Source organism: Trematomus bernacchii, unplaced genomic scaffold (genome assembly GCF_902827165.1).
Source record: "Trematomus bernacchii unplaced genomic scaffold, fTreBer1.1, whole genome shotgun sequence".
NCBI lineage: Eukaryota > Metazoa > Chordata > Actinopteri > Perciformes > Nototheniidae > Trematomus > Trematomus bernacchii.
Window position 1 is genome coordinate 2,899,995 of NW_022987705.1, and position 19,355 is coordinate 2,919,349.

At 41.0% G+C, this 19,355-nt stretch overlaps 1 protein-coding gene across 1 annotated transcript in view; it reads left to right on the forward strand.

Moving 5' to 3' along the window:
* The window catches only part of LOC117490610 (neurexin-2-like), a 106,540-nt gene that overhangs the window by 15,293 nt on the left and 71,892 nt on the right, over positions 1-19,355 (forward strand). Inside the window, exons 3-7 of the mRNA XM_034140369.1 lie at positions 6,079-6,240; positions 13,235-13,661; positions 14,334-14,717; positions 15,506-15,709; positions 18,930-18,956. Coding sequence (XP_033996260.1) covers positions 6,079-6,240; positions 13,235-13,661; positions 14,334-14,717; positions 15,506-15,709; positions 18,930-18,956 — 1,204 coding nt within the window. The remainder of the gene's footprint in view (positions 1-6,078; positions 6,241-13,234; positions 13,662-14,333; positions 14,718-15,505; positions 15,710-18,929; positions 18,957-19,355) is intronic.

The following is a 19,355-nucleotide window of genomic DNA, read 5'->3' on the forward strand; positions in this document are numbered from 1 at the left end:
ATGTAGAAAAGACATGAAGAAGTGGATTTTGCATAATAGGTGACCTTTAAAAATACCCTTCTTCAATAACATTTTCTGAAAGATTATTATGGAGCTTTTGCTCAATGACGCCAAAAATCAACCGCCTCCTGCAGCTTGAATGAATACTTATCTTTAACTTGTATCAGTTTGTTATGAGGTCCAGGTATTACCAGTGTCATGGAATAGGGTTTGGTATTATCGTCCACTATCAGAGCAAACACTAACACAACTGTGTTGCCTTCTGTTGAATTATTAATATTTCTGCTCTGCTGAATTCCCTTTTTTTCATGTTCTGATAGATATTACAAGCACATATTAGGTCATTGCCCTCTTTCTCATGAAATAGATTGCTTTGGCGGAAATCACTGTGTCCTTTTATAATCAGATGCAGGTTTATTCTGCAGTCTTCAAAAGACTGCTGTAAAGTCTTTTTACCTTTTTTGAAATGAAGACTCAACTCATGCAGCAATATCAATCACATTTATGTGTCTTGCAGCAGTGATGACAGTTCTGCAGTCTGGTCTTTTTTATACCTTTTACAGGACAATAATTTTCTATCAGATGTTCAGATCTTGACAAACTACCCTTAGACAAAAAGACCATAAAAAAAATTCAACTTTGCAGCACTGTCCGAGCGGTCATGGGGAAAAAAAGAGCAGAGCTTTTATTTAATGAATACAGTCATTGCTGTATTGTACTGCTGTACCTACTGTACCGTACTCCGGCCAAGTACAACTCAGCCCTAAGGTTTTATATTCATTAACGTCCACTGGACAAAGAACAGTGCTCAATTCCCAAACTAATTTACAGACTTCCAGGAAGTGTCTGTATAACATTAAAAGTTACCCTGCTTAACCCTAACCCATAACAACTGCAGTATATTTAGCTCCATCATAAGGTACCTTAAAACTCTACTAATGAATTAACAAATATGAAAAAGAAAAGGGTTGTTTGAATAAACCCATACATAAAACATTACCCCCTAAGTAACAAGTATTTCACGGTCATATTTTCTGGCCACTCGAGGCCAGCTGAAACAAGTTGTGAACACAAAACATTGGCTTATTATCACCACTTAAGTTGATAGGGAGAGCTTGTTGGCAAACAGCTGCTTATTTACACATTCAATTACAGAGTAACAGTGTCATTCATCAGCCAGTAGCAAGAGTCGTGTTTCTGGCCAACGATTGTATGTCCAACATTTGGTCTTTTGTTGCAAGTTTTTTGGTCTCCTCCAATCGGTTGCTTAAACATTCTGAACTACTACAAGTTTTCCATACAAATGTAGCTCACATTTTAGTCATATTGTTTGGAGAGAATCTATGCCTTGTTGCCATGAATTATGTTACGCTGATATTAGGTTTATCGTGATAAGTAGTTAGCGCTAACTTTCTCGTCAGGTACCTATTGACCACTTCGGAAAGAAAAGTGCTCAACAAGATGATGTAACTAAAACAGAGGCAGTCAAACAGTGGCGGCGCCAGAGTATTTGTGTTGGGTAATCTATGGTAGGGCTAACCCATACAGTGGTGGGGCTGAAGTCAGTATTTGCAATGTAATTACATACACGCTATATTTCCCCCCTTGACAGTGAAACGCCATGCGTGAGGTTTCGATTATTTCCCTGTCTCAATCAAAATTGAACTGTATGAAATAAAACGGCACATTTGTCTTGTAGTAAATAAAAAGGGATCACTGTGAACGTGACGTATGATAGTACACGTTGAAGATCCAATGGGGATACTGAATGGCGGTTTCGATTTATCTCAATCAGTAAGGCATGACGCAGATCCAACGTTTCGTTGCTCTGATTGGCTGTAGGTCTATTCAAATTGCATTCGGAGGCATTTTGATCTGACCGCGGCCGCGCTGATATTATAACGCGAGAGAATTTCCACACCTTTAGTGTATAAAACTCCCCCACTACTTAGACTATTCCTTGCACCCCTCTTCTAGCATAAGCCCGAATGGTCTCAACCATATTGCATTAGTAACGTGCACTTGTTGTTACAGCAGGATCAGTTTGTGTGTTGTGGACACGACCCGTATATTTTCGCAATCCGTGTTCTCAACATGGTAACTTTAACATAATTTTTCATGGTGGGGCTAAGGTGGGGCTAAGCCATTTCTTGGTATGGCTGTAGCCTACCCCAGCCATACCCTGGCGCCGCCACTGCAGTCAAACAACAAATAGCTGAAAACAGTGTAGAGAACAATGTGATATTATGACATTGATTTGTCTTTCATGGATTAATTTGAGTAAGGTTACAGTCTCATATTCACTCCACACAGATTTGATGTTTATGTCTGCCTCTATTTATTTCTTCTCTACATTAGAGCGGAAGCTTCAATGGACGTTTAAGTCACATGCTTCATGTATGTCATGATTAATTAGCGCCTGTCGTTCTTAAGCTAGTTGCTATCTGTGTCTGTTTGGTGCTGAGCCGTGCAGAGTGGTGTGGGTTTTTAGAGCTGCTTTGCTGAAACAAACGGCAAACAACATATGGTCTCGTCTAATATTACTCCTCGAAAAAGTCCTAAATTGGCACATACTGGGCTGTGTGACCAAAAAGTGGAGGCACAGAATTTATGACAACTCAAGCAGAGCTCCTTTCAGCCAAGTTGCAATTCAATATTCCTACCTGTATACTGTAAGTGCATTTAGAAAATACAACATCCCTGGGGAACATTTCTATTACAATATTGAAACCTTAGGAGAACTGAGCCTTTGAAAGCAAAAAGGCCCAACCCAGTTTTGTGCCAAAAAAATAACCTCTTAGTGAATTTACCTGAACCACGGTTAGACCAAATATGTTTCAATGAGCTTTGTCAGGCACAGTGCATTTATGTGTTTCATTTCTTATCCTCAGTAGGACTTATATTGTATCTAACTCTGTCATCATCACCAATGTATTCTGTACCTCTCACATTGAGATGAATATAAAGTTGCATCCTCTTCCTCATCTATTTCCTCATCTATTTCCTTACCCCGGCTTCCAGAGGAGCAATCCAGTGCTTACAATGTCACTTATGCTTTCAGGCATGGATTTGATCCCTGTGTAAATTGCTTTCCCTTCAGATAAGTTACCCCACTGACATGTAGATAGGGGAACTGTAACTCCCAAGATAGGGCTGCTGGAAACATTTTATTAGATCCGGTGGAGCTTTTCAAGCTGGAATTTCTCCTATTACCCTTCCCTATATTCTGTCTTTTCTTCTACTGTTGTGGGCAAACTGACTCGTGATCTACCCACCCCTTCTGCCCCTTATTCATCATTCATTCATTATTTATGGGCAAATACTGCATAAACACACATGCAAACAATCCTAAATACTACTCACAAATATTACTGCACCGGCTATGTAAAAATGCAAGAGGAATGATGATGAAAGGTTGTCTAGCAGCCAGGAATGCAACCTGAATATTATCCTGCCGTTTGCTTCCACTTAATGCTATGTTAACCTTATTCAACAATTACAGTACCTTCACCTCTGAAATGCCAGTAAATAGATATGGATAGGGTATATAGTCATCATTAGGAACTAGTCATGCTTTTTCAGACGAGTGAAAGAGAGAGCAGCATCAATCAGTTTCCAGGCATGAAAGCACTTTTCTGAAGTTTCATGCATTATCATCAACCCTCCATCAAGCCCTGCCATTGTCCACCTTCCAAGCCAAAGATACTGAGGGCTTCAGCACTGGATAGACAAAAAAATCAATACCTGCCAGCAGCAGTGAATGGTGAGGCAGGACCTTGCTTCAGAGACCCGACACCTGAACATACCCTGTCAGGTCGCTCTCTTGTTTTTATACTCTTGCTTTTAGCATACCAGCGATTTCACACAAGACACACCACACATTTCACAAAGTTCAGTTGAGCTGAGATACAGTTTAAGGACCTTTAAAAAATCCTGAGTGCTTGAACACATTGATCATCTTTTTATATATGAGCCATTTGTCCTCAATGAGGCCGCATCAATTTACTACTCATCTACTTATACAGTAGGTATATTACAGGATGAAACAGTTCCGCATTAAAAGGTCTAAAAACGACTAGAGCTATGTTATATATTTTGTTGAGTCGCGTACTTACATTACCTCAAATGTTTCAAAGAAAACTATTAACTAGTAAAAGGTCGTTTTAATCAAAGTAATGGGCTGTTTCATTTAGTAGCATATAGTACTTGGGCATTCCCTTTGTGCGTGCTTCAGCATTGTGGTTGTCTGCCAGAAGCTGTCATAAATTGACTTTCTATCCAGTTTAAAAGAAGCCCTATCATGCCATTTGGAGTTGTCTCTTCTCTGTAGTGTGGCATAAAGGTTTGTGTGCATGTAAATGGTCTGGTCATACCTTAAAACGCCTCCACTGGACTCCTTTGTTTCCTTTAGTAACATAATGACATTACTATGTAACACTTACACTCCAATTGGCTAGCTGCAACACATTGTTCGTGATAGGCTAAGGAGCAGGACACCTCTAAGCAGTGGACCAATCACAACAGAGCCGCGACCAGCTAACCAATCAGAGCAGACTGGGCTCTGATTTCAGACAGAGGGTGAACTGTGCTGCACATGAGAAAAATAAGGTCCTTTTTGAACATTTAAGCATGTAAACATGTCACAGTAGTAGCCCAAAATACAAATAAAACCAGAACATTTACGTTATACAGTAGGTCCCCTTTAAGCCACATTTTAAGGATACTCTTTTAAGATCACGATGACAGAGGATTTAAGTCATAGGATGTATGGATATTGTGTTTGAAGAAAAACAAGCTGAACAAGTGTTTGCTGCAGCAGAACATCATCAGAGAAAAACACATTTTTACAATTAAACTGCTTGTTTTTGTGATTTTTCGAGTATTAATCACCTGGTTTGTTCGTTTTGTAGAAGAGGATACCTCTGTTGTTAATTTGTCTCCCAGTAAAAACCTCCCGAACAATAAAGGACTCCTAAGTGACACAACCTGAAGGCACAGACAAACTCCAATGATCCCATTCTACTTCCCGACTCCACAGAACTCTGTCTTTGTTATTGTTTTGATTGAGGGACCCAAATGGCGAAGAATGACACATTGTGCTTTTAAGTCCATGTCTGGTGGATCCGGTGGTGGTGGTGGTAGCCTAGTTTGTATTCATACTCCAGAAATGTAGCTCAGATCTCTTTTATCTGTTGGTCTTTATATAGAAATCATCCCGTTATTATCTGTGATGCCAATTGCTCTATAAAAATGTGTTATTTCACTTGCTTACATTTTTCAGTTGCATTTCAAATTAAAAGAGGTATAATGTATATATATAAGTGTGTAGTGAAGGTGTATTTGACAACTGAGAGAGCAGTCCCCTCTCTTACATATGACTTGATCTATAATATTTTATAAACATATACAAAACATTTTCTGTATTACACATTTCCACACAATCATTGTGATTGTCTTAAAACAATAATTCAATTAATTAACTCTTTGAACGTTCATGTCCCCTGCCTCTTTAGAGATCTTTAGTCAATTTAACACAGGAATAACTGTTAACTAATTACCTTTTTCCCAGTTGTTTCCGCCGCACTGGGAGCTGTTACATTAGAGCAGGAGTGCGTGTTAACTGTAGGCTTATTGGCATGGCAACAAGCACCTACATTCTTCTCCTATAGCCTTTTTTCAGTCATTCGGTTGTCTTCGGCACATTTGGTTTGTGTGCTGATGAAACTGATATGGGATTGATCTTGATCCATCTGCTGCCATTACACACGATGCAATCTTAACATCTTTAATCTCACATTTCCTGAGTACGATGTAGCAATTATGTTTGCAGTGGAGGGTATATCTATGGTATATTGACTCCTCTGCCATCCTGCTAAGATATCAGAAACAGAGATTAGCTGAGATGAGTGAACCATGAGAAGCTGTTCTTGTAATTGCCTTCAAGATCCGACATTAAGGCGAGCTCAACCCGAATCAAGAAATGAGGCATTAAAAAACGAGACGGTTCTTTTTGTAAGAATCTCTCCATGTCCTGTCGTTTATGTTACTCATACCCTGTTCCTGCTGTGGCTCCTCTAGGTGACAATCCTGGTGGATGGGATTCTCACCACCACAGGCTACACCCAGGAGGACTACACCATGCTGGGCTCCGATGATCTCTTCTACATCGGAGGCAGTCTGAACACGGCCGACCTGCCAGGCTCCCCGGTCAGCAACAACTTCCTGGGCTGTCTGAAAGATGTGAGTACAGCCTGACCTCGGTCCCATCAGAGGACTGGAAACACAATCCTTCCCCTACTTAGATAGCACTACCCATTCCTATAAGCAGAGCATGTTCTGCGTATAGAAAACCACCCGTCGCATTCGTATCGATTCTCCTCCTGTAGGGTGTTTGAAGGAGAAACATTCAGCTGTGGAGAGCATATGCATTTACAGATTCCTGCGGGACTCCCTTTGAGAACGCAGCACTAATATACATAAGAAACAGATGCATCTCCTCATGTTCATTCCTGAATAGCACAGTATGAACTATTTTCCACATTTTTTATGCTTTTTAAACCCCAGCCCGTACCTGTCACGTTGATTATCTCGAGCAAGCAAGGCTCATGCACTCGGCATTAGAATTAATATAGACAAAGCAGTGAATAATGGATTAATGCCCAATTTCAGCCTCTGCTTACAAATATTTAATGAAGAGAGCAATCTCATAAAAAGCAAAAGCCGAGCAGCAAAAGGGCAGATTAGGAGAAGACATGACTAAAACAGAATTTAATTATTAAATATTGAAGAGCAAAGTAGCATAAGTGTCGAAGAGGCAGATTGGTGTGTATATATTTCCTTGGGGTCAATACCCGGCTCAAACAAATGAGTTTTCTTCTACCGGAGACATTATTGTCAAAGACCTTTTATTCCATAAGTGTGTATAAACTATTATTAGGCTTTGCTCTTGATCCCCATTAAATCCAGCTGTATGGGATTCAGCAGGGAGTACAATGCACCAAGGACAGAGCAAACTTGTCACAAAATGCGCAAGGCAAATAGAGAACCAAAATCTGACTAAGCTCGTCCCAGCAGCAGCCAGGTGGAGGAACGTATAACAGACAGCAGCTTCTTTAGAGTATGTGTGAGGATGAGACATTGGCAGATTACAAAATCTGTCAGTGCCTTGTAATGTGAAGATTGGTGATCTTTTTAAATATTGATGGAGACTGTGCCAGACTTTGATGCTCTGTCAGAACTATTTTTCAGACTTTCTTACTCCAATCCAATCGAGTTCTACCACTTAGCATCAGCTTTGTGCAGTCACAGAATGTAATTATGTCGGCAAACTAAAATCTAAGTAATTTGTGTGCCGAAGTTCAGTGATGACACATACACAGAGATTTTAGGGACACATTTACATAATCTTTTCAGCTTCGCAGGGCTTAGGGCAGGGGTCGGCAACAGGCGGACCGCGGTCCGGATCCGGACCCAGACGCCGACCTATACGGACCCGGACCTATAATCAATACATTAATAGGGGATTTCAATTTTGACGGGGCGATTCTATTTTAACCGCTGCCGACAGGGGGCGAAAGAGACGAGTGAGCGATACATGGAGAGAAACACAGAAGAAGAGACGAGAGAGCGGCAGAGAGAAGTGGAGAGGAAAGTGAGTGAAGAGAATAATTAGCGATACAGGGAGAGAAGACGGAGAGGAGAGTGAACAGGTGTGTTAGCGGCAGACAGGGAGAGACAAATAATTACACATGGCGCTCTCCAAGAAGAGGAAAGTGGACAGTGAGAACAGAATGGACGGACTCATTCATGTTCATCCTGCCCACTGGGAGCACAGAACCAGTGTGTCTCATTTGTTCAGAGACCGTGGCGCTCATTAAAAGTGCCAAAACGCCACTATGAGACAAAACACAAAGTGTTTGACCAAACATTCCCTCTCAAGTCAGAACTGAGGTCACAACAAATAAATATCGTTCCAGCGCAGGCTAACCGAGGCTAACTAATGAGCACCTGCATGTGTGTATGAGAATGGCCCTGACACCATTTCAGCCCAGATCTAAACTCCTGGCAGGACAAGCTCAAGCTCAATTCTCGCACTGAATTAAAAAAAGTGAGTGAGGGACTGCAATATAAGAGGGAAAGAAAGAGAAACTTTAAAACTGTTCAATTGTTATGATGTGTAAAGACTGATATTGTTCTATAATCGTCTGAGACTGTTAAGTCATGATGTGAAACGGTTAACAAAGCTATTTTATTTATTTTCTCTATTTTATTTTTAAATGCAGCCAGAGAGGAACATTACACATATCCACAGTATTTTCCTGTACATAGTTCAATGTTAATTGACAATAAATATTGTTGTTTATGAATTGTACTTTCTTTATTTGATTGGCAGTCAGTTGTTGATTACATGCAGACGTTGATACAGCTGCAGGCTACTTCAATACATCACACTAATTCATAAAGCAAGTTAGACATTTTGAAGTTCCGGACCTTTGCATGGGGAGATTTTCTCTAACTGGACCTCGTTGAATTTTAGTTGAATACCCCTGGCTTAGGGTATGGCAATGTCCTCCGTCTGTTGTCCGCCAGATTTTGTCCTCATTGAAATATTTTTGCAACTTTCCGATGGATGCCATTAGAGTAGTTGTTTCCTAAAGAATGAATGGTACAGTCTTTGATCCCCTGAAGTTTGCTCTTGTGCCAACATTACTTGCGTTACTATTTGTGTTTTTGAGTTGTAATTTCTCGACAACTATTGAATGGATTGACGTCATGCTTCAGTTAATAAATGTCCCTACAGGAGGAGTTGTTTCGATTTTAGTTATCCCATGACTTTTCATAAAGCACCACCATCAGGTCTAAATTTCTCAAAAAATAGTACTGCTAATTACAACATGCTAACTAGCTATAATGCTAAACTAAGAAAGCAAATCTGGCAAATATTAACACTGAAATGATTCCTTAAAAAACTCCAGTAAGTTGATAACTGGGGCACGAAACTACAATGAATTCAGATGTTGGACGGTGATGTTTTCACAGCAATTTAAAATATATATTAGAGAGGAAATTATGCCCTGTTTAACTTCCTGAAACCAGCACTAAGCAGCTTTTAGACATAATTATAACTACTAACGCCAAAGCAAGGACTGAAATATAAATACATTTATATCCGAATCATTTGAATAATGTAATTTTTTGCATACAACCACCATAGATGACAATAGAAAAGTAAAAGGATAACAATTCGATTTTTTTGTTCGTTAGAGAATTATTTCCCAGGCATTTTAGGGGTTTAAAAGATTACCCTTGAAACCAAAAACATAACATTTAGATACAATAATTCAGTTTGTTTGCAATCTCAGCAATGAGAATGTGTAATTTTCTCAAAAGGAAACCAATTAGTTGTTCAGTCTTAATTTCTTTTTTGTACATTAATATTTGTGTAGGAGCCATGAAACGTGTATAGTAATGCGTTTTGTTTTAATATAAGATATTTGTTTGATCACTATTGATTGGTTGGCTTGGGTCACATGGATATGGGCGGCTCTCATTATAATCCTGTTCACCTGCGTGACGTGTGTGTGTGTGGAAGAGAGGGTGACACAGGGCCGTTGTACTTTTTGTTGACCGCAAGATTTATGATTGCTTTGATTATTATAACAATGTATGTCTGATCACCGAGTATTTTTCATTAAACTACAATACTATTCAACAGAGCTTTTGATCTCAGCAAGTACTTTTTTAGCGTGTCATACAACATCAAACAGGCCCGGCCTCAGCCTCTCAGCGACTTTGTTTCCTGCTGTCGCTATAATTTGTTATTACTCAAAGCACTGCTGGACCAAAGCATGTTCTTTATATATGAGGCTTATTTTAGGCTTTACTTATTTACTTCTTATGTCATAGTCCACAGTTGTATTTAATGTCGTTTTAATAAAGCACATGACATCAACATTTCAAGCACTGTGCTGAACGCATTTGAAATGGAGCTTCTACATAACTGCAGTGTGAATTCACAGAAATTAAAATTAGATGTTATTTATGGATAGGTTATTGTCCCAGCACCCTGCCAATGCTGCAGCCCCCGCTCTGTGGGTGGTGCGGCTGGTGGTGGTGTTTATACGTACTACTTGCTGTGCGTAGTCACACAAATGCACTTTAGGCATGCAGGCAGGCTATGACAGGGATAAAGAGTCATGAAGATGTGATGACAAACCCGCAAAGTCCCAGAATTTAGGGCGCGCGATGGCAGAGCTGATCAAATGGGATCAGCTCTGCCTGGAGATGCAGGTTCAACGCCAGGTCAGTCGAATCCAGAGCTCTGAGTGGAAGTAAGGAACAATGCTGTGAATGGAGAAACATACATTTCTCTTAATCCATTCGGGACAGAGAAATGACTACAATATTTATTGTATAAGCAGTGCCTCTATTTGGGGGATATCTGTCTTATTTTATCGAACGCACAGAGTTTGGGCCATGACTCATCTCTCATGATGTCTCTTGATAATAAATGTGAGGGCTGCTGGGTAAAGGCCATCAGGTAGAGGAACAAATAATGGCCACTTTCAGACGAGTGTCGGGAATACAACAACTACCAGGGACCGGGAGAAATGAATTTGTCTTTGAAGTCACCCCGCTTATTGGTCTGTAGTATGTGTGCCCACAGGATATCCCACCCTGCATCATTAGGGTCCCTCACTTTAATGCTTCAAAGATTGAGCACAATTTGGTAATGAAGAATGTCCTCACACGGCTATTAGCAGCGGAGAAGGTCTTCATTCTCACACTGCTTTTATTCTTTAACTCTTGAGCATAAAAGGCACAAGGGCTTTTTGTCATTCGGCCCCAGAAGGGCTTTATTCTTGTGTGTCCGGATACACTGTAATCCTTGTCACATACAACAGGCGTCTGATTTGGTGGAATAGGATTCCACTTCCTGTATTGTCCTTTGGTTTATGTAATAGCCCTGCAGAGGTCACACTGTGCTTTTTTTGCAGCCATCTATGCCTTTCTGTTAGCTCCTATTTGTAAATATTGTGCCTCATGCAGGAAGCAATATGCGGACAAATCACCTCCTATTTTCTTTCCATGATTTCTTCTTATTTTGTTCGTACCCATCGATTTCTGTGACCGTCCAATGATTTCTTATCACAGTAAGCTCAGGGTCTGTTTTATGTGAGTAAACTTATTTTAAAAGATTTCGTATCTCTCTCTGTTTCCTGTTATTGATCTAAATGTTTAAATCCATTGCCAGACATTCTTCAGAAACAGAGGGAGGTCTGTCGTATATTGGCTTAGAGAGAGCTCCTCCGACACACAGGAAGAAATAACATCTAGTTTTTCTTCCAATTGTTTGTCACAGAAAGGAAACAAATCAGATTAAAGAAAAATGCATGAACATAATATGATTGGATTTAGATCATCAGTATTAATGATTATTTTATTTGTGATAGAAATAGTAGGAAAAAATGCTATTCGTCTATTGATCCCAATAATGACTAAAAAATCATTGGGAGATAAGATAGTGTGAATATGACCCACATACTGGTATTCGATGCTCAATGATTTTCCTCTAATGCCAGTATTGATGTCTGGAAAATCGAAGTTTACTTGATTTATTAAACATTACCTGAGATTCAATACTAGTGCAGTTCTTATTTTTCTTACAGCCTTTTTTTGTTGGCATCTCCCCAAATGTTTGGGACCAGTAGACTGTCTGCACACGGCACAACACCTGCCTTTATTTAAGGATTAGGGTGTGTTACCTAAGCTCATAATAAACAATTAGCCACACACATCCGATTTGATGAAGTGGGATTCATCATTCAGAGCACGTAGCTGAGAGCTGATTTGGATGGGGTGGAACATTTGATGCAAATGGGGTTGACTATTTTTCCGTTAATTAGAGAAAATATAAGAGAATGTTCCTGCATGTCGCCTATTGTCTGTTTATAACTGCTAACACACAGCTCCCGCTTTGTGTAAGTGACTTGATTGACTGTCTTCCCATCTAAAAATTGCCTGTTACACTAATTTCTCGATGGTCAGTTTCACCATCTGATTTCACTGCTTAATTAGTGAGGCAGTGTGAAGTGTGATATTGGCTCAAATTGTCTCTCAGCTCTGCTGTTAGTCCCCTGTGCGGCGTGGTGTGTCACCTCCGGCAGTGACTCGCCACAGAGTGATGTGGCAGATAACAGAGGGCTCGGGGTGACTTACAACTGATACAAAATGAGACAAGGATTGTTGTCTCCTGCTGTGCATATTGATGAACCCAGAATGGAAACAGAAAATAACAAAGAGCCGCACAGAGGAGCGGGCATTCTGTAGCACACTTGCATTAGAAACAGGGTGTATTTGATGTATTAAAGGTGAATATCTTCCTCTCTGTTTCCGGTAATTGATCCAAATGTTCAAATCAATATCCAGACAATCCTCAAAGACAGAGGCAGGTCTGCAGCCGGAGTGTATAATCAGATTTCTTACCACAGCTTATCTGTATCTGCATCATGAGCTCAGCAGAGAAAACGAACACTCCAGTTCATGCCCTCCTACATTAACTACCTATTTAAATACTGCATTGTGTGTTTTTACTTTTTAAGGATCGAGTCCACCTCTCTCCCACTCACCACCTCTGCTTGGACTTGATCTGTTTCACTTTACTTCATATAAACACATATAATTGTTTGTCGCTGTGTACAGTAGGTGCTAGGTCTGTGATTCCTCCTCTCCGAATTTGAGATTATTTTACTGTCGGAACACATTTTTTGTCTTTAGTGAGTCACCTAAATGTCTAAAATGTAAATTTTCGCATTTGCATCTAAATCTAAATGCCAAGAGCATTTCAGCACTTCCTGCCTTCTTGTTTTTCTTTGCCTACCTGTAAAATACTCAATAATACACGTTCCTCTATCTCTTCCTGTGCACATAACAACAATCTTATAGAGACAGACAAGGGTGTTCTTTTTTAACACATTAAGCACCTCTACGTCTGTTTTAATTAAAGGTGCCAGTTTATTGGACTGAACTCCAGGAAATGAAATAATCAAAACATTTTTGATCCTGCGCTCTGAGTTCAGGGATGATTCATCGCATTTCTAATACGGCGTGTCCTTGTGAATGCCGCTGTGTCATATAGAATCTTATATTAATGATGAGTAATATAAAACCTTTGCACTGAATTTATTGTCGACTTCAGCTGTCATCTCACCACGACATCTCTCTCGTTTATTAGGTGGTCTACAAGAATAATGAGTTTAGACTGGAGCTGTCACGACTGGCTGAACAGCGGGATCCAAAGATCAGTATCCATGGCGACCTGATATTCAGCTGCGAGGACGTGGAGGCCCTGGAGCCGATCACCTTCGACACTCCCTCTGCCTTCTTGACTTTACCCAGGTGGAACACAAAGAAGACGGGCGCCATATCTTTTGACTTCCGCACCACGGAGCCCATGGGCCTGCTGCTGTTCAGCCATGGCAGTCTGCAGGGCGCGATGCCAGACAAACCCCGCGCCGACTTCTTCGCCATCGAGCTGCTGGACGGGTTCCTCTTCCTGGTCATGGATATGGGCTCTGGCAGCATCAAGATGAAGGCCAGTAACAAGAGGCTGGATGATGGCGAGTGGTGCCGTGTGGACTTCCAGAGGAGGGGTCGTAACGGTGAGATACTTCTGTGTGTTTGTGGAAGCCTTCTGTCTGCTTCTGTTACTCCAGTTTTAGCTCTGGAGCAGAAAATGTTCCAAGCTGTGAAACCGCCATATGTCAGCATGGAGCCAGTCACATTGGCCCGCTCTGGCTTTCTCTTATCCGCAGCGAAACATGCACGCATATTAGGTTTTAATTACAATGATATTTTCAGTTGCTATAATCTATCTGTGACATTTGGAAATCTGTGTTAACCTATTTCACAAGTGGCCAATTATACAGACATCCACCTCAAATGTGGCCTTATTAGTGCAATCCAAATGTCTACCTTATTAGGAAGAGCCCAAACACACACTGTTCCTCCTCTTACTTCTTCCTACACATTTCTATGAATACATTTCCTTCCCTCTCAAGCAGAGTATTATGACAATGCCATTTATAATTCCTCCCTTTTCAGGGCGAGTTTTAGTTTTGGCTGCTGCTTTTTCTCATAAAATCAACTCCCAAGGACTGCCAGTGCAGTTTTCTTTATTCACACTCTTTTAGGCAAGCAGTGCCTAATGCCTACTTCCCCAATATCACAGTTTGTTCTCACTTCTCACTAGGCACAGCCCACACACACACGTCTTTCTTTGCTCAGACAAAAACCTTGTGTAAGTACAAATTGACTCATTTCCTGCCCTACAGGCTTCATCTCCGTGAATAGCCAGAGCATCCCCTTTGCTGCTAATGAAGGCAGCGAGATCCTGGACCTTGACGGGGACATGTATCTCGGGGGGTTACCTGAGGATCGGCAGGCCCTCATGCTGCCCCCCGAGGTGTGGACCGCCTCCCTCAGCCTGGGCTATGTGGGCTGTGTGAGGGACCTGTTCATAGACGGACAGAGCCGTAACCTGTGGAGGCTGGCGGAGGTTCAGAGCGCCACAGGTGTGAGCAGCTTCTGCACCAGAGAGACCCACATCAGGTGTGCCAGAGACACTTGTGCCAACGGCGGACACTGCAGGGAAGGCTGGAACCGACACATCTGTGAATGCAACGGTACCGGCTACCTGGGTGCTAGCTGTGAGAAGGGTAAGAGTTTCTGAGACATATGACGGTGCATGAGAAGGATAAGTGATTTCAAAATGATGCTGAAAAGCTTTTAACACACTTTGGCCTGTATTTTATTTATTGATGTAGCTGTGTAGTGCCTGGAAAGGGCCTGCAGGAATAGACAAATAAGAAAAAAAGCCTTAATATTCAGGCCTCAGACAATAATAATTCAATTTACAATTGAAGTATCATCATCTGCATGCTTAATAATGTCATTACAATTCAAACAATAGAGCTCCACGTTTACAAAGGATAGGAGGTGACAATCAAAGGACCAATATTTTTTTTATTTAGGCCATAGTTAATTATTCTACAGTTGTACAGTGCTTCATTAATGAATTATCAGTGTGGAAAGGTTCTCCGTGTTCTCCGAGTGTTTCATTACAAATGGAGTGCTGCCTCTGCAGTGATACGGCCTGAATCACTCTGTGAGGAAACCATCTGCATGGGAAATGCAGAGAGGCCAAATTACGCAGATCCACTAGCAGCTAATAGAATGAGGGATATTTGAAAATCCCCCTTGTATTGCTTCATGATGGGTATAAATCCTTCAGAAATGTGATTGCTGCCGTAATCTCACCACTGTCTTTGCTCGTTCTAGGGCTTTTTCTGCCATCTGGTGAGACTGATGAAAACTGCAATCTAAAATCATATCATGCTGTACTTTAGATAAGCTCCAATTCAGGTTTCAATCTATAAATGCCACTTTGCTTTGTGAATTCCTCTGAGGTTCAATGTCTGCTAACGCCTCTTCCTGAAATCCATAGAGGCCACGATGGTGAGCTACGACGGCAGCATGTATCTGAAGGTGCTGCTGCCAAGGACACTCCACACAGAGGCAGAGGACGTGTCCCTGCGCTTCATGTCCCTGAGGGCCTTTGGCCTGCTGGTGGCCACCACCTCTCAGCAGTCAGCGGACACACTGCGTCTGGAGCTGGACGGAGGCAGAGTGAAGCTCACTGTGAACCTGGGTAATGCTGCTGCTGCGAGCAGATAATGCCTGTTGACCTTCTAAATGTGTCAACGAGCTATCATGAAATTAGTTGTGTCTCAGACTCTCTCATATCCATCTTCATACACAACAACTACAGTTGCTTAAAAAGACAAGCAATTATTTTGAGCCTTTTTCCTCTTACTAGGATTCATTATTGTTTCGAATTAAAGGGATAATATAAAATGTGACATTAAAAAAACAACATAAATAGTTTGACCTTTTTAGATAGAGTGAGATCTAGTTAGAGGAGAAGGTATATACCACTATCAGATATGTCCAAGAATTACAGGCAAGCAGAGGGCTAGCTTAGCTAACACAAGGTCTGCAAACTAGGGAATACAGGAAGCATGGCTCTGTCAGGGCGTTCAATTACAGCAGAACAACTGAGGTGTAAAAAGCCCAATTCCTGGTTTCATGGGGGGGTTATGTATCAGACTATTTTTTTTAATGTAGTCTTTGTTGGTAGCCTGGCAACATCTCAGTGCCAGAAAATAGTCTAATACATAATGACAGTAAAAGTGTAAAATGGTTATATTTACACTTTTTAGCTCGCTACTGGCTGCAGTGTGTGATCTTCTCATCTCACTAAAAACCTTTTGAAGAAGAACCTGTCTCACACAAACAGCTATGAAAAACTCAAGGGGTTTAATGCCTTTTTAAGCAACTGTGTGTATGAATATTCTTTCTCTCTATCTGTCTCTTGGTCACTTTCTTTCTCTCTTTCTCTGTCCCTCTCTCTCAGTTCATCCAGTGGTCAGGTCCCATCTGACCGTCCTCTCTTTCAGCCCTTCAATGGCTTTGTCTGCAGTTCAAGGAGAAGGCAGTCAGAGATCAGATCTATCATTACACTCAGATATTACCACTCACATCGCTTAAGCTGTCGATGTGACCATTGGAGTTCCCTCCTCTCACATTTACTGGCCTGTCCAGTTTAGACTCGCTTCACTGAGCACATGGTGCCGGTGATGGACACACTTACGCACACACGCACGCACACCTGCAGCACTCTGGTCTCTGGCTGTCTGTATCCACTGCTCTGTGATGGTTGACAGCTTGAGAGCACTCCTCAGCCACATGGCTTACACCAATATATTCATATACAGCGGGGAAAATGGGTTCCATTATACAGAACATGCTAATGATGAGTGGGTGAATCCATTTTGAGGCTAAAACTGTGAATATTTCAGATGGATTTGGAAAGTATTAGCTGTTGTAGACATGGGGAGATGTTAGCAAAGCATCACATTAGTGCTGGTGTCATTACTTTTTCATGGGGTAAGGTTCACTGTGGCTGCAGGTTGTGCAAATCGCCCTTTTCCTCTGTATTCAACTTGGAAAATATATAACTGTCAGGCCTGCAGGAACGAGCAAGCGACGAGGATCACGGTCTGGGATTTTAAGTAGAGGTGCATTGGTGCAATACTCTATCAGACTATCAAGTATGATACCTTTAAGACACTTATTACACATTTACAAACTTCTTAGTACTATTCAGTGAAATAATCAATCCCATTCACCTATCATATTTTTTACCTTGAGTTAACTTTATTAAAATGACCTCTAGGATAATATACAGCCGAAGATGAGGGTTTTTTATGTATATTAACTAAAGGGGTTTTTGAGCGGTCCCCTTAACACAGGGGTGTCAAACTCAAATACACAGTGGGCCAAAATAAAAAAATGGGTACTAGTCGAGGGCCGGACTGGTTCAATGTTTATTGCAAAACTTATTGAAATGAACTTATTGCACATATTAAACCTGGAACTAACAAAGCTTAAATTATTGCCTATAAAAACAACTTTAAACATTAAATAATCAGTTGCATTCATTTCTTATGGCTCTATCTGCAGCTTTTCCAGAGTCATTTCTTATGATTACATTTTTCCACAGGCCAACAACAGCTTCAAAAAAACAATTCCCCTCAAAGAAAAAAACAAACATGCCCTGTTGTTGTGAGAAAAAAAGTGCAGAAGGAAACATCCATGTAAACTCAGTGTGCTGCTGTGATGCTAGTTCAAGCCAGATACTTGGCATCTCATCTTGGGTGCAAGTCAATGTTTGGGGTCAGGCTCTGAGCTGAGGAGACCCTCAGGATTGAGTGAAGGTGTGCGTGCAATATACCGGCGGGCCAGATCTAATAGTAATTTTAAATTATCCTGCGGGCCGAAATTAAATCCACCAAGGGCCTGATTTGGCCCCGAGGCCTTGAGTTTGACACATGTGCCTTAACATAACAAAAAGCTTATTTCTTTACAATTTTCTCAAGCTCTTGAAGTAATATTGAAGTATTTTCGAGAACATTTTATCAAAATATGAGTGAAATCTTGCAACAAATCTGTCATCAGCTTTCAAATGAAGTACACCACTTCTATGTGGCATATGCTGTGGACCTGTTATCTACCTCTAAGGAAAAGAACAATGGGTCTATGGTAGGAAAGAGCAGAGTAGAAGAGGTTAATGTATGCTTCACTTACTGTATGAATGCATGTATCTCGTCCTTAACATAAATAATAAAGAGGCTACACATACATCTGTATAACAAGTGAATGAAAAGAACTGAGAGGAAACGACAGTGAGTTGAAAAGAATGCATTATCCCATAGCTCTAATTTATGTCGTGTTAATTAGTCACCCTCAGCTGCTTCTCTGGATGACAGGCTTAAGATGCTTTATTCAGCTTCCCGTGTTAAAAAAACAAATGGAGCACAGGTTCCATTTTGGTGATCTGCTTCAAACAATTTTCCTCACAGCGGTGCATGTTTGCTGTATTACCCCAGAGCACGCGTCAGTGACACTATCAGTCTCGCTATCTGGAGCAGTCAGATTCATTTGCAGACGCCTGAATGTAAGCAGCCGTATCCAAGCCGATACTGACGCTAAAAATAAATACCAATGCACCTCCACTTTATGCTCAATACAACTCTTATTGATCCCAACGTTGATCTGCGCTATTGTGCTTCCAGCTGTGCCAGACACATGCTCAGGTTTTTACTTTGACTTTACTGTTTCTTTTCTAATGTTATGTACACTACAGGGAGGAAAGTGGCGGTTTAGACTCTCAAGGCTGTCCCCGGATGGTGGGCTCTGAAAAGCACTGAAGTGTCTGCAGAATGTACCTTGAAGGATGTGAAATATTCTCCTCTTTTGTGCTGTTCTTTTTTCTTTTAACCTCACCATCTCACTCTCTCTCTCACCAGATTGTATCAGGATAGACTGTAATCTCAGTAAGTGTCTCCTATGATTATTTACTGTACCATGATGTAGAAAACATGCACTGTGGTGTAATCATATGCCTCTCGCTCTATTCCCTTGTGACAGAGAACATAATTAATTTCTTCTGCCCCACAATCCCCAGTGTTTACTGTTGCTGTTATGCTACTCACAACCATCATTACAAAGATAAGAACGAGAATGAGACTTCACTGTGGCGAGCTTTTGTGCGGTTGAATATCATTGGCTTTTTCCCCCCCTTAGACTCATAAATTCTGCATTTTAGTAACACTGTGAATGACACATGTTCTCATTAATACAATGTAATAATCTTCTAATCAAATGTAGATTTGACGCTGCCTTTTGTGCCGCAAATGACTCATTAATTTGCTTGTGACTAATTTGCTCGCATT